The sequence below is a fragment of the Beta vulgaris genome, chromosome 6, assembly GCF_026745355.1.
Source record: "Beta vulgaris subsp. vulgaris cultivar EL10 chromosome 6, EL10.2, whole genome shotgun sequence".
NCBI classification, from domain to species: domain Eukaryota; kingdom Viridiplantae; phylum Streptophyta; class Magnoliopsida; order Caryophyllales; family Amaranthaceae; genus Beta; species Beta vulgaris.
The window spans coordinates 38,249,867-38,264,970 of record NC_079207.1 but is presented as its reverse complement, the minus strand read 5'-3'; the positions used below and the strand labels follow the sequence as shown (position 1 = coordinate 38,264,970).

Sequence of the window (15,104 nt, the reverse complement as noted above, 5' to 3'; positions counted from 1 at the left end):
TTTTGAGGATATTTACTTTAAGATATGTATTTTAATATCCAATTGGTAGTTTTTCTGTTTTCCCTCGTCCTATAGGGTAATTTAGCTAATCATTAGAAGTGTGCCGTAACAGTTTTAGTTTTTGTTTCTCTTACTTTATTGTCCTAGTTGGCATAGCAAATGACGTCCAAATGAGCTGAATTTTGGACATGTTGTAGATATATAAGTTTACTTTGTAATCCTTTTGGAATTAGATCAATTGAATTGAAAGTGAAACTTTTATGCCCAAAATACTAAGCTGTGTGCTAAGTGTTTCTCTCAGTCAGTTTTGACCATTTATCAAACCTTTGCTAATTCCTTCATCTAAACGTTGATTTGGTGATTGAATCACAAAGTAGACTCAAACTAGAAGCTCATTGTTATAGTTTGGTCTTGATTGGTGGTACTTTGGTTAGTGGAAAGTTGGTGGTTGTTCGAACTATTCGAACCGGTTTGATACTTGTTCTTTTTCTTTGTTCTTTCTTAACTTGAATGCTCTTGGTGTTTTAATCAATATGCATCACAACTAATTAAGAAGAGTATGTTTGGTTGAAGTTATGGAATTGAAAGGTAATGAAATCAAGTAGATGGGTGGAATGGTTTAAAAACTTGTTACCTTTATCAAGTTGTTTGTTCAAATTTCGGAGAGAAAAGGGAAAGAAACAATTATTAATACCAACAAATGGATTTTGTTACTTGAGGGAAAATGAAAAGTAATAAAGGGAATATATTATCATCAAATAGTGGTTATTGGATTGAGAAAATGTTGAACCAAACAAAAAAAATTAGGTATTTGATTATGTTTCTTAGAGTAAAAAAATTGAACCAAATGTGCATTAATTGTTTTAGATTAGTGTGGCATGGAGCACGCACCTTGTACCCAAGTGCATGCATATACCTTAGTATCAATAAGATGGTGGGATAGAGTCAGACAAGCTATGATTAACTAAACCAATAAAGCACTAAGGAAAACCACAGACAAAGTGGTGAAAAGCATAACAATGTCCACTTAAAACAAGATTAGACTAATATAATGAAGTAGGTTAGTGGAAAACATGCATCATTAATAAAAAGATGATTATTACCTGATGGAAAAGGGTATGCTGCGTCATTAGAAAGCATAGCAATACTGGATTTGGATTTAGAAAAGTCGATAACAACATCAGCGATCTCAGAGGGAGCCACGAGCGTGTGTTTACTTGTAGTGGGGCGATCAAGATAGGCTGAATCAGATCCTATATTAATGAATGGGAGGCCATTGCTCAAGTAGAATCTGAAAAAGCGTGCGTTGCTGGTGTTGATTATTCGAAACCGATATTTCCGACGTGAGACTACCATGTATGGCCATGCTTTCCCGTTTACTACTATTACATTCCCGAAATATTCAGGTTGCCATTCTGGATGTATGTCTGGGTTGTTTCCTGTTCACAGTTCACCAAATCATTTCTAAGCTTTATATATATTATGATTATATTAGTAGAGGAAATAACCATGCAAATCTATACTACACTATTTTATTTAAGTGCGTGCAATTTTTGTATATCCGTGTGTATCATTTGCATGGTACACCCACTGTTATCTTTTCTCATTTGAAAATCTCTTTGTGCGAATGTTGTTGATGGGAGTTTTCAAATGAACGATGAGGAAATTTTTTTTATTTTTGGTGTACCATGTCCATCGTGCACCCTGAATGTATAATGGAAATTATTGTACGCAAAGTTATTAAAATCGGGATTCAAATCTTAAAATCTTACGATTTTACGATTCAAAATATCGTAGTCGATTCGATTCGCGATTCTAGACGATACATTTCTGTTGACTAGCGAAAATCTCGCAAGTTAGAATCATCCTAAAAAAGAAAATAAGAGATATATATTATTAGCTATTGCCAATATAGTGGGTAAACAACTATTTTTTCCAATTTTTAGGTCTTTTAACTTATAATTTTAGCATATTCAATGAATATTGAGTGCAATATCTTGATTATACATGTTTGTAGAATCTTACAATTCTACGATTCAATTTTACGATTCGATTCTAAAGGTTGTTTTCGATTCAAACTAGAATCTCGATTTTAACAACATTGATTGTACGGGAATCTTTAGTAATAATCCATCTTTTTAAATAGTGGTTTGAGATGGAGGTAGCGTTCCAACTAACTTCTAAAGGTTGAATAGTTTTACTTAATTCTTCCCATATATTTATTTCACTTCTGTGCCACTTCTTATTTGTTGATGAGTATGTGTAAGTGTTTTAAAGTAATAGTTGTTATTACTTGGAGGATCGTAGTGATAATATAACAACTAATAACAAGAACTGAAATATCATTATTGATACTTGATACGCAAAGTATGCATATATAGATTAATATTAGATTTGCACATTATTTATTTTTGAAAACTATTTTAACATCTCTCTTTTAACAACTAACATCCGATCGCTAACGGTTACTTAAAAAAAGTAACGATTACCACATTATAGACATACTTCCTCTTTTGTTTAACAAATGCATCATATTGAATGGGTACACTGGTCAACTATCAACTTGACCATTTATATTTTTAATGTTTATATTAAAAGTTAATAAAACAATATTTTGCAATATATAGTTATTAAACCCAATAATAATTATAATAATGACATTACACTTTACACGTTAGTAATTTAATATTGTTAAAGTTAGTATCATGATAATATAAAGATAATATAATAATATACCTACTTCATCCTCTGTTTTAAATGAAACATTGGGTGAAATGACATTATTCATTGATCAATTTTGATTCCAATTTCACCATTATATAAAGAAAAACATAGTCAAGTGAGATCTTGTTAGATTCGTCGATCTTGATACCTACTATCAAATTGTAACTTTTTTTTGATTTTTTATCTGTGTACAACTAAAGATATTAATGATTAAAAAAGTGTATTGGTTTGCGTGAAAAAGCAAACGTTTCATTTAAAACAGAACAAAGGAATTGAAGTATTAAAAAACAGATAAAGTACACCACATAACAACTATTTGGGCAGAAAAGGCCACCTTTATTACACCTTGTTTCACATATTTATGTTACAAAAAAAAAATACAAAAAAAGTACTAGGTCGGGTCATTACATGAAACAAGTGGCCCAACAACATAGGTCCATAAGTATAACATTATCAAATTGGCCTTTCAATTTTCTAAGATATGCTCCCTTTGTTGTCCTTAGTTTGTACACTTTTATTTTTGGTCTTTTTTTTTTTTTTTTTTTACTATACATTGTTATTTTATATATTTTTAGTAAATGTCTAATCTTCTTTATTGTATTTTTTCATCCATACAATAATCTACTTTTTAATATTTTATTTACTTTTTATTTTTTCTTTCTCACTTTTTAGTTTCTCTTCATCTTTTTCATTTTTGCTTCTCATACTTTTGTATTAACGTCTTGATGTTACCCCCTAAACTAAAGTGAATAAATTGGAGCAAAACTGAGAAAAGTATATATATATTAAAAGTTAATAAATCTAAGCAATTTTAACAAAAGAGCCTTTTAATGGAAATACATGGTCTATGGACTGTGAAAAGCAATCGAGAAAACAAGACCTTTATCTTGATGGAACATGTTTCCAAACAGTCAAGCTCTCCTTGAACTAATTAATTGTACTACTTTTCTTAAAGTGATCCAAATCCTAAGTGGGAGGAGGTTTACCACCTTGTATTTAATAGTTAATGCACATTAGGCACTCATAGAAACACCGAGAAAAGTCCAAAAGGCGAAGGGGAGCTGCATTTGTATGATCTAAATCTTATAAATAAATAAAAAGCAAGACTTATTGGCCACCAGTAAATAAGGTTGCCCCATGTTTAAGAAACAAAAAAAAAAGAAACAAAATTCCTTTTCGCAAAAGCACTAAGCGTCTAATTTTTATTTTCATAACTTCTTTTTTTGTTTTTATAATGTTATTCAATTACACAATAATTAAAATTAAAAAAAGTCCAAGGAAAACAAAAAAACACAATATGAATTTGTATTTTATGATATATTTTATGATCGGTAAACTGTAGTCTGTAGAGACTACTGATATTTAATTTGTATTTAAAATGTTGATTACGCAAAGAACATATTTATAAAAAAGAATGAGAAATAGAAAAAGATGATAAGATGAAATAAATGGTGTGACTTACCAGTGCTATTCATAAAAATGGATCCATTTTTGTGGAAATCTCTGTCACAAACAACGAAAACCCTATCAAATTCATCTCCAGAAGGCAATCGAAGCGGGTCCTCAACTTGTGGGTGACGTATAATATAAGAGCCAATCAAGCCAGCCAAAAGATTAGCCCTAGTCAACCCCATAGCATGATCATGGTACCACATATTTCCTGCATGCTGTTGATTATGATAATGGTACGTTTTCTTACTCCAACATGACCCTCTTTCTTTAAACCCTTTGGTAAACCAAGCATGTCCATGACCGTCACTTTCAGGCTCATCGATCCCACCGTGAAGGTGCACCACCGTCGGAACCCCCTCCTCATCTCGAGGGATCGCCGTTGGTATTGTTCGATCCCATGGAAGGATATGCTTCTTAGGCAGATGATTTTGCCATCTTATGTACGTGTCTATGCCGTGGAGGGCCTCTATTGTTGGCCCTGGTATTGTTGCCATCTTCTTGGATGTACCATAGGCAAACACTGGACTTGGTGGCAGGTCTCTATGAAATTTCTGTAATTCATGGATTTATCTTTTCAAGATTAGCAACATAACTTTAAACAATTTCAAATACAATGTCCTAAAAAAAAGACAATGTAGTAGCAGTGTAGAAGACCAAAACTCAAAAGTATGGCATAACATTTATAAATGTGTTGACATTTAAACATACTCTTGTGGAGAGTCTATGACCAATTCTTTTATCCCACTTTTTTACTATTATTTATGTCATCAGTATTGTTAGCTCACATCATTAGATTTAAATTAACTTTATATCTTGAAACAGTAAATAAGTAAAGAATCGTTATTAACATTAGCCAATAAGATTGAATGACACAATACATATAAGTGTCATATAAAAAAAATTCACTCTTGCATTGAACTAATAGTCACATAAATATGTATTTTTCTTATAAAATATTGTTAAAGGTATTATTCAATTTCGACAATTTATTACTGATTTTCAAATATATCTTACGCATGTAATAGAATAAGTAATGAAAAGATGGATAGAAGTTTCATGACACTTATAAGAGTTTGAAAGACTGGGACAACTATTCTCGAGCTAGGTAATATCATTTTCTTAAAATTTCAAAGTTAGCACAACAGTTAATTTGAAACATAATTTTTCAAATTTAAATTCGATACTAGTGATTTATCCATCTTCAAATTAAAATTTGTGGAGAGTGAGCGTCTGAACATACAAGAAGCCTTTAAGTCATCAGAAATCCAGTTAAGCAATGATATATAACGATCTTATGTGGATACCCGGTGTATTAAATTCTGCATGGCCCGCATAGACTAATAGGTTGTACTCGCACAAGTAGAGGTGTCAATTCAGTTCAACAGTTCAGTTATGGTTATAACCAAACAGTTCAGTTGATATCAGTTCAGTTTGTATCAGTTGAAATAATTAACAGTTCAGTTCAGTTCAGTTAACAAACTTTTCAGTTCAGTTTAATTCAGTTTTTTCCCTTTCCATTTTCAGTTCAGTTCAGTTGCAGTTTAAATCAGTTTTAACCAAACAGATAAACCAACCAACGGTTGAATCCATAGCAGTTAAAATTTGTTGCGGTTATTTTCAGTTTCGTTTCGGTTTATTTCAGTTATTAACGAAAACCACATAACTTCGACGATAATCGCATCGGTTCGGGTAGAAGTTAATCACACTCTTGTATTTGTTCGGGAAAAATTGAGCTTTGTGTCGATTTTGGCCAAGTGTTTTTTCGGATCCGGTTAAAAATTAATGCAACAAATAAGTGTTGTCGACACTTCCACAATTGTCTCAAAAAACAGTTGTACTTCATAAAAACGTGAATGAAAGTGACATTGGTAAAAGTGTACTTTATTACTGACATATATATGATTTTGAATAAGACAAATCTATGTAAGTCGGTATTCAAACTTTTAGTTGTATGTAAATCATATCATATTTGGTTTAAAAAGGATGTCTCATATCAATATAAATTATTATAAACTTCCTCAAAAGACGAGTTATAAGTTTTAAAAAAGTTGATTATATTAATGTCTTACTTTTAGTGTATTAGTTCAATGGAGTAATATATCTATATAAGTCATTAAGCTCTATGTATTTGAAAATTGAAAGCCTATAATCGACGTAAAATAAGTTGATTATGGATTAGCTCAAGCTATCTATGTGAATCGATAAGTGAAATCAAGATAACAATACTTCATTTAAGTTAATCGTTAACGAGTTATATTCAATTTGAAACTCACGTATCTTAGCCAAACTAAAAGAAATTACAATTGATATTAGATTAGATGAATGTATCAATGTAAGTCGATAAAGTAATTGAAACTCAAAACGTTCACTTAAATTGAAACATGTTGTTATTGGAATGAGTGTATCAATGTAAGTCTATAAACTAATTCAATATAATAACAGTACTCTACTTAAGTTAATCATCTTTAAGTTGAGTTCAATTTGGAACCGAAACCATCTAATTCAGTTACAACAAATGTAGAATGATGTAACTCAGTAGATTGGTTAATATAACAGTACTTCATTTAAGTTAATCTTCTATACGTTAAATTCATATTGAAACTCAAAACATCTATTTAAACAGTACCCTAAGTTTATTTCAAGATAATAATAGTATTCTACTTAAATTAATCATCTTTAAGTTGAATTCATTTCGGAACCGAAAACATCTAATTCAGTTGCAACAGATGTAGAACAGTATAACTCAGTAGATTGGTTCAATATAACAATGCTTCATTTGAGTTAATCGTCTCTAAGTTAAATTCATATCAAAACATCTAATTTGAATTGAAACAAATTAATTTTGGATTAGATCGATGTATCGATGTAAGTCGATTAGCTAATTCAAGATGGCGTAAGTTCGTTAAAGATAATGGATAATATCAACAAATGTATCAATGTAAATTAATTAATTAACTTAATAGAAGATAACAATACTCTATCTAAGGTAATCGTCTTTAAGTTAAATTCATTTCATAACCCAAATCATCTAATTGAATTGAAACAAGTTAATATTGGATTAGATCGATGTATCGATGTAAGTCGATTAGCTAATTCAATATGGCGTAAGTTCGTTTAAGATAATGGATATTGGATAATATCAACAAATGTATTAATGTACGTTAATTAATTAACTTAATAGAAGATAACAATACTCTATCTAAGGTAATCGTCTTTAAGTTAAATTCATTTCGAAACCCAAATCATCTAATTGAATTGAAACAAGTTAATATTGGATTAGATCGATGTATCAATGTAAGTCGATTAGCTAATTCAAGATGGCGTAAGTTCGTTTACGATAATGGATATTTGATAATATCAACAAATGTATCAATGTAAGTTAATTAATTAACTTAATAGAAGATAACAATACTCTATCTAAGGTAATCGTCTTTAAGTTAAGTTCATTTTGAAACCCAAATCATCTAATTGAATTGAAACAAGTAGTTAATTATTGTTACTACTCCCTCCGTTTCATTTTAATCTACACACTTACACTTTTCACGCATGCCAATGTAAAACTTTGGAGACATATATCTTTAGTTTTGTATTAGTAAAAATTATAAAAATTACATTTTAATGAAATACATACTAAGACGAATCTAACAAGATCCCACATGACTATGTTTTTATTCACGTATAAATCACAAACGAGGGTCAAAGTGTAATTTGTGAATAGTGTAAAATGTCAAAGTGTGTAGATTAATATGAAATGGAGGGAGTATGTCGTAGTAAACCTTATTGCTTATTAGTAAGATACTGAATGAAAAGTGAAAATTCGTATATGTAGTATACTATAAGCTAAGGTCTAGGGGTGTAAGCGGATTGCGAAAAGTCCAGAGTCCAATCAAGTCCAGTCCAAACTTGTCGGACTGGATTGGACTGAAAAGTTTTTGGACTGGACTCGGACTCAAATTTTTGAGCCCAACTATTTTCGGACTGGATTTGGACTCACCCCTTTGGAGTCCAATAAGTCCAGTCCAATCCAAAAAAAAATTATATATACTATATATTTAATATATATATATATTAAAAAAATTAATACTATTTTTAAAATTTTAGAGTTTCTAATCTTCCATCTTTATGTACTTCACTTGGCAGTTGGCGCTACATAATTTCACTTCGCGCTACATAATTTCACTTGGCGCTACAAAATTTCATTTGGCTCCAAAACTTGAAAGGTAAAAGTGAAAAGGCAAAAACCCACTTTACTATTTTGGCGCCATTGTTAAAAAACTTGACTCATTGATTCTCAGTAAGGCAATAAAGCCAATAACCCTAGTTCATTAGTCCTAGTATTGAGTACTTCCTTAATACAGTACTAGCCGCATAACACTCTCTGTCACTTAACTCCTCACTCTTTCATTTTCTCTCTATTTTCTCTCACAGATTCTTAGTCTCTTTGAGTCTCTGCTTAGTGTTTCCTTCGAAGTTTCAACTTCGATCACGATTCACGGTATGCATCTACTTCAACTTCTTATTCATAATATTTTACTTTAATTTAAACTTTCAATCTAATTTTTGGACATTGATAATTGATTCAGATGTCAAATGCTCAAACATCTCATTCTGTTCACATTGATCTGGACGAAATTCCAGATCTTTCTACTGCACCCCAGGAACACAAAACATTCAGTGTGAAGACAAAGAAGAGGCAAAATAATCATTGATAGGTACTTAGAAGAAGATACAAAGGAAGATTCTGAGAAGTTTGATATCTTAGGTTGGTGGAGGACTAATAGTGCAAGGTATGCTGTTGTTAGTAAGATGGCTCGGGATGTGTTGTCTAAGATAAGCTTGGGAGATAAAGATGGAAGTCAAGGAACAGAGGCTGAAAGTTGATACTTGAAGAACTTTGTTTATATACTTGATGTAATGCTTAGTGTTAGATCTAAATATCAGGATAACTCTAGTTTTCTTAGAGTTCATGTTTATATTTTTCAATTTTTTTGTTCAGATTTACATGTCTTGTTGTTATTTTTGTTTGATTTTTTCTCCGCAACTAATTATATCTGATCACCAATTCTTACTCTCCTTTTCTTTCTTTCTTATTTCTCTTCTTTACAGATTAATTTTTTATCTCTTGGTTTCTCTAGTAATTGTTTGGGAAAGATAAATGATGGATGGAGTTGTTTTTTTTAGTTTCCGGGTTCGTTCTATTTTTGTTCAGTATTCTCATTTCTTCTTTAATTGTTTTTGTTCTTTTTGGGGTTTCTAGAGATTAAGTTGAATTCTTGTTTTATCCATAAATGACATTAATAACTGGTATTCGTTTTATATATGAACGGAGAATAAATAAATATGATGGACTTTATATTTTGTTTTTTTTCTTAACTGTATGTTTTTGCTTGATTTCCAGATCCACTTAAATAAATATGATGGTTTGTGTACAATTAAAAAACCAGTTTAAAAAAGTTCAGTTTGAATCGGTTTCAGTTTGAATCAGTTCAGTTAATTCAGTTAAATATTCAGTTCAGTTCATTTCAGTTGATCGATCAACTTTTCAGTTTTTTGCAGTTATTTTCAGTTACAGTTTGTTTCAGTTCAGTTGCAGTTCAGTTCTGGTTTTTCATTTACAGTTTATTTCAGTTTCAGTTTAGTATTTTTCAGTTGATTTCAGTTACAGTTACTCCCAGTTCAGTTTAATTCAGTTTAATTTTCAGTTTGTTCAGTTCAACCAACAGTTTATTAACCAAACTGACAGCTCTACGCACAAGTATTTTCCATGATATTATCATTATGTTATGCGTTTCCCATTGGCTACGGGACCCATCTTGTGTTATTGTTGTTTGTACTTTTATGAGTTGTGATATACTTTAATCCATCACCAAATTATGTTTGATTTTTTTATTTAAATATCTTACCGTAAAATATAATTTAAATATGTATTAAAACATTATGATTCAACTTAAATTTTACTCTTTTAAAAATATCTTCCTAAAATTGAATGTGTCCCTCGTAAGTTTTCAATTTTTTTTATCCGCCCTCAATACAGGTTTATTCTGAATCTGTCACGAATCATAACTCTATTAGATTTTAGATACAAATAGTCTATAACTTATGTGTATGAGAAGTGTTAATTAAGTAGTATTCTAAATCTGTTAGAATTCTATGTAATTTAGGAGTTTTAATTTTTAGTTTGTTAAGAGTTTGTTTGTTTCCTACTTCTAGTAGGAACTTGAAATTCTAATCCTAGTAGGATTATAACTCCTAGTATCGTAAGGAATATACTACCTCCGTTTTTTTTAGTTGCAACGTTTGACAAATTGCACTATTCATGTTCTCTTATTTGACCACATTTATTGATTTATATGTTAAACAAAATATAGTCATGTGGGGTCTTGTTTGATTCGTTTCGATGTAAGCTTTCATAATATCAAATTTTTATAATTTTTACTTACATACAATTAGAGATAAAATGATTTAAAGTTGTACATTGGCAAGCGTGAAAGTCAAAACGTTGCAACTAAATAAAAACAGAGGTAGTATTAGTTTATCAATTCTTGTTAAGTTAGAAATTCAAATCCTAATTGGATTAGGATTCCTATTAGTTAGAATTCTAGTAGTAGTAGAAGTCTTTTGCTTACAGGGGTTTACTATCCTAATTGGGATAGGTTTTACTTGTTTTAAGCTAGTTAGGAGTCTTAGTTAGTTAGTTTATCTTTTAGTTTATTAGTTATCTTTTATGTTTTCTAGTCCTAGTATAATTAGGAATTTGTAATACCTATATAAGGCATCTTTAGATCATAAATAAAAACAGATTAAGAGTATGAAAATTTTATTTTTGTGAGTTAATTGCTTACAAACCATTAATTGATATTCAGAAGTGTTTATTAATTAGTGTTTAAACAACTTAATTTCAGGAGTGATTTGAGTGTGTTTAAGAACCATTGAATTTGATTAAGGAGTGAATTAAGTTTAGTGCTTGATTAATTAAGCCAGGAGTGACTTAATTGAATCAAAACCCAATTTGAGAGTTCAGCAAGAGTAATCAATCAATAGTACTATCCTTTTGTTCAAGCGTTATTCGAGTAACTTTATCAAAGTGTGAAATCATATTCATATCACTAACATAATAAAAGATAAAATATCTCTCTCTCTATATAAGTATATATATTGTTTTAAAAGTGGAGGACTGAAGAGGAAAAATAAACGTGAAGTATTGAAAATCGTTTGCTAACGTAAAGCATTTATATAAAGAACGAAAGAAGTGGTGCCTCTCCAAAAAGAAAATTGAAATTACCTATTCGGGTTTATATTATTTTGACAGACGAAATGAGAAAAAAGTAGAATTCGATATGTCCAAGAAACTCTACTCAATTATGGAGTATCCTGAAACAGAATAGTAGCATCATAGTCCATGGCACTACGTCGGCTAGTACGGCTACCTTCATAATAAGTAACGATTCGTGAACTAAAAAGTCAAACCAACAAATTCACTCACTTTGTCTGATAACATTTTTTGCTCGTCTGATAATCAAAGGGGAAGGTATTCAGCAAACTGAAATATATCTTCAAAAGTCAACACTAAACGGGTTTACAAGGGTGGATTGCGTTTTTGTACACATTCCTTTGTTTTTGAGTTTTATATAGTAGTCTTATGCTTACATTTTATCGAAAGAAATGAAGAACCAATATGTTTCCACAAATGGAAATTATGGAATTGAAACTTTTATTTACTTAGTTTGAGTTTTAGAAAAACAAAAAAGTTATCTAAAACATGTGGAGTCATTGAGAAAGTGAGATGACATTGTATTGATGTAAAGGTAATACAGCAGCAATATCATACAAAGGTAAGGGATAAAAGGAGAGATATACAAGAATCAAGATAATCAGAGAGATATGCAAAGATATTCACATCTATGCTAAACAATATCTTGAATAATATCAAATGATTTAGATGATATAATTTCCTATAGTCTTTACCAAAGAAAAAGTTGTCTATAAATTTAGCATTACCTAAATAGTTCCGTGAGTCGTCAGACAGGTCATGAAATGAGCATGCATAAGGCATAAAACGTTTCGTAAAATAAAACTACTTTATATATTATTTTATTAACTTATAATATAATCATGCGTTAATCGTTGTTATGGATACTTGTTTAACGCTTATTTTTTTGAATTTCAACCTCTTATTCATGGACGTTACTTCAGTGTTTTACTAAAATGATCAGTTCAACGAGTTCTTACAAAGTATGTGATGTTCCTACACCAATACCACTTCGAATTTAGGCTTAAGTTACACTAGAAACAAGGGAGGCTAAAGGAGCAGCAGAACAATTAACATGTAATTAACTAGATGTAAATGAAAACACCATAATAAAAACAAAGATAAAAACAGGGGAATTATGAACTGACCCAAAACTTTTGGAACATGCCGATTGTTAATGAAGTAGAAACAGCTTTTCCATCAACAACTTCATACCCATATACTTTGGGTATATTGGGAATTTCATCTACAAACATCTTCAATTTGTGGCTACTTAATAAAATCTGACTGTTAACTCCTGTGCTACAACTTCCAAGAATTCCCAAAAATACCCCTAAAACTACAATTATGTTGCACAAATTACATCTTCTACCCATTATATGGTTAGGAGAGAGAAACCTTGAGGGAAATTGTTTGGTCTTTGTGGAGGAAGAGATGTGCTGAATTCGGAGTTTGAGAGAATAACAAAAGTGAGTGAAGATAGACAGAGTATTCGAGTTTTGCAGATGTTGTTCAATTTAAGGACAATTTAGTAATTAAGTGGGGTAGGTTTAGATAAGATGGCAAAAATTTCCGGAAAATGCCAATTTGTATCCAAAGGAAGCTGCAGTGGACAGTCATCCAGCCATGCATTACAATTTGTGATTGGTCTACCTCTCTTTTTATGGGAGAATTTTGATTTTTTTTGGGCTTGGTTGATTTGAGTTTATAAAAAGTGGTGTGAATCTGAAAAAGTCTGCATGAATATTATTCTGTTTTTTTTTTCCAGCAACTACACACAACAAACATTAAAAGTTAAATGCTATTCATTACTCCCTCCGTTTCAAAATATAAGTCGTTTAAGGTTTTTGCACATAGATTAAGAATTTAGTTAAATTTGCATGGGTAATAAGAATTGACATTAAATATTATATTGATAATACCAAATAACCTATAAGCTTATCTTGATAATATAAAATTGCATTTAATCTTACATTGGTATTGTAGAATGCCTTATATTTTGAAACAAATTCTTCTAGCTAAAATGCCTTATAATTTGAAACAGAGGGAGTACTAACACCATTAGTCTTTTTACGGGTGACACAAACACAAACATTGAGACTACTAGGACTTACACAAAGATAATTATTGTTACAAGACCACTGACGACTTGAGCATTTAATATTATACGAACTATAAACATGAGTAGCACACTTTTTTTATTTGGATGATAGACTTCTGTTGAAGGGGTTGTGTACACTTTTATTTTCTTCTAACTTCACACCTACAATCACCCAATCAAGGTTAGTGAAGAAATACGGGACCTTCTTACTTCTCTTACTATTCCTCAACTAAATCTAGGATGATCCATGTGTCTTTACATCAAACCTCCTTCTCCTTGTTTTGATCTCGGACTTGGCTAAAAAACAAAAGAGGGGATCCATTGTTGTGTGAGGAGGATGACTAAAATCCTCACTCGAGGTAGTACTAGCCTCTTCACAAATTGGTTGATTGTTTTGTATAGCCAAACAAGAATTGACTCTAGATAACATCTCCAATATATATGCATTATCCTAAACCTCCTCTTCTACGCTTGAATGATCACTTGATTGAGTTGAGAAAACCCTTTCTTGAATGTGCTTCCCACTCTTGTTGTTTAATTTCTCCTCCATCACATTATCCATTTTTACTTCCGTGAAGGAATCTGACCTTGCATTGTGCAATATACACTAGTGGAAAAAACCTTATATGTCACTTAGTAACAGATGCAGTTTTGTGTAAAACTGCATCCGAAAATCAACATTAAAAATGTGATGAAAAGCTGGGAGGACAATTTGATGCGGTCCTCTTGTGGATCGCTCAGATTATAAAACAGATGCGGTTTTTTTAAAATCTGATGTAGTTTGGTGGACCACATCAGATTTTTAAATTTTTCTAAAGTCGCTGGCCCAATCTTCCCAAACGCTGGCCCAATATTCGCTCCTCATAAAACCTAACGGGCGCCCCATTCACTCAACATCTTCTCTCTCCTCACCTCCCTCTCTCAGCTCCCCATCTTCTCTCTCCTCACCTCCCTCTCTCAGCTCCCCATCCTCTCTCAGCACCTCACCTCCCTCTCTCTGCGCCCCATCTTCTCTCTCCTCTCCTCAATATCTCATGAGCCTCTATCTTATCTCTCCTCAACCTTCCACTGACATACACCACCCACGACAATCACCACCAGCCAAGACTAAACACCAACCGCGAGATTCACGGTCTACTCGCCATTTATGAGTTTTCACTCGCCGTCGTTGGGTTTTCACTCGTCGTCGCCTCTTTCTCGCTGTCTCTCACTCGCTGCCGCCTCTTATTCGCTGTCTCTCACTCGTTGTCCGTCGCCTCTTACTCGTCGTCTCTCACTCGCCCTCTTCTCACTCGCCGTCTACGAACCAGTGGCGGATCCAGGAATTAAGCCACGTGGGTTCGGAGTAAACATAAATTTAAAATTACATTTTACTATCCACAACTACATTTTTTAATAAAAAGGAAAACTTTCAACAACGGTATCTCATAAAGCTTCATTCTTGGTTACATTGTAACAAAAAATTAAAAATATTGTACTAACAAAAGATCATCAATATCTTATAGAACAAATACAGAGTTATAAAACGAACTACTGCTTGAGTATCAATTATTAAGACAACTTTCATTAAATCAAACT

At 31.6% G+C, this 15,104-nt stretch overlaps 1 protein-coding gene and 1 long non-coding RNA gene across 2 annotated transcripts in view; one reads left to right on the top strand and one right to left on the bottom strand.

Moving 5' to 3' along the window:
* Positions 1 to 13,036, bottom strand: part of LOC104908512 (multicopper oxidase LPR2) — a 39,118-nt gene extending 26,082 nt beyond the window's left edge. The window contains exons 1-3 of the mRNA XM_048646193.2: positions 12,574 to 13,036; positions 4,187 to 4,727; positions 1,104 to 1,439 (exon numbers count right to left, since the gene is read on the bottom strand). Of these exons, the coding sequence (XP_048502150.1) occupies positions 1,104 to 1,439; positions 4,187 to 4,727; positions 12,574 to 12,801 (1,105 nt within the window). The 5' untranslated portion in view covers positions 12,802 to 13,036. The remainder of the gene's footprint in view (positions 1 to 1,103; positions 1,440 to 4,186; positions 4,728 to 12,573) is intronic.
* On the top strand, positions 8,315 to 9,244 carry LOC125498266 (uncharacterized). The gene is made up of 2 exons (XR_007275136.2): positions 8,315 to 8,671; positions 8,760 to 9,244. It is a non-coding gene; the product is annotated as an uncharacterized LOC125498266 (long non-coding RNA).
* Positions 13,037 to 15,104: the final 2,068 nt, after the last annotated feature.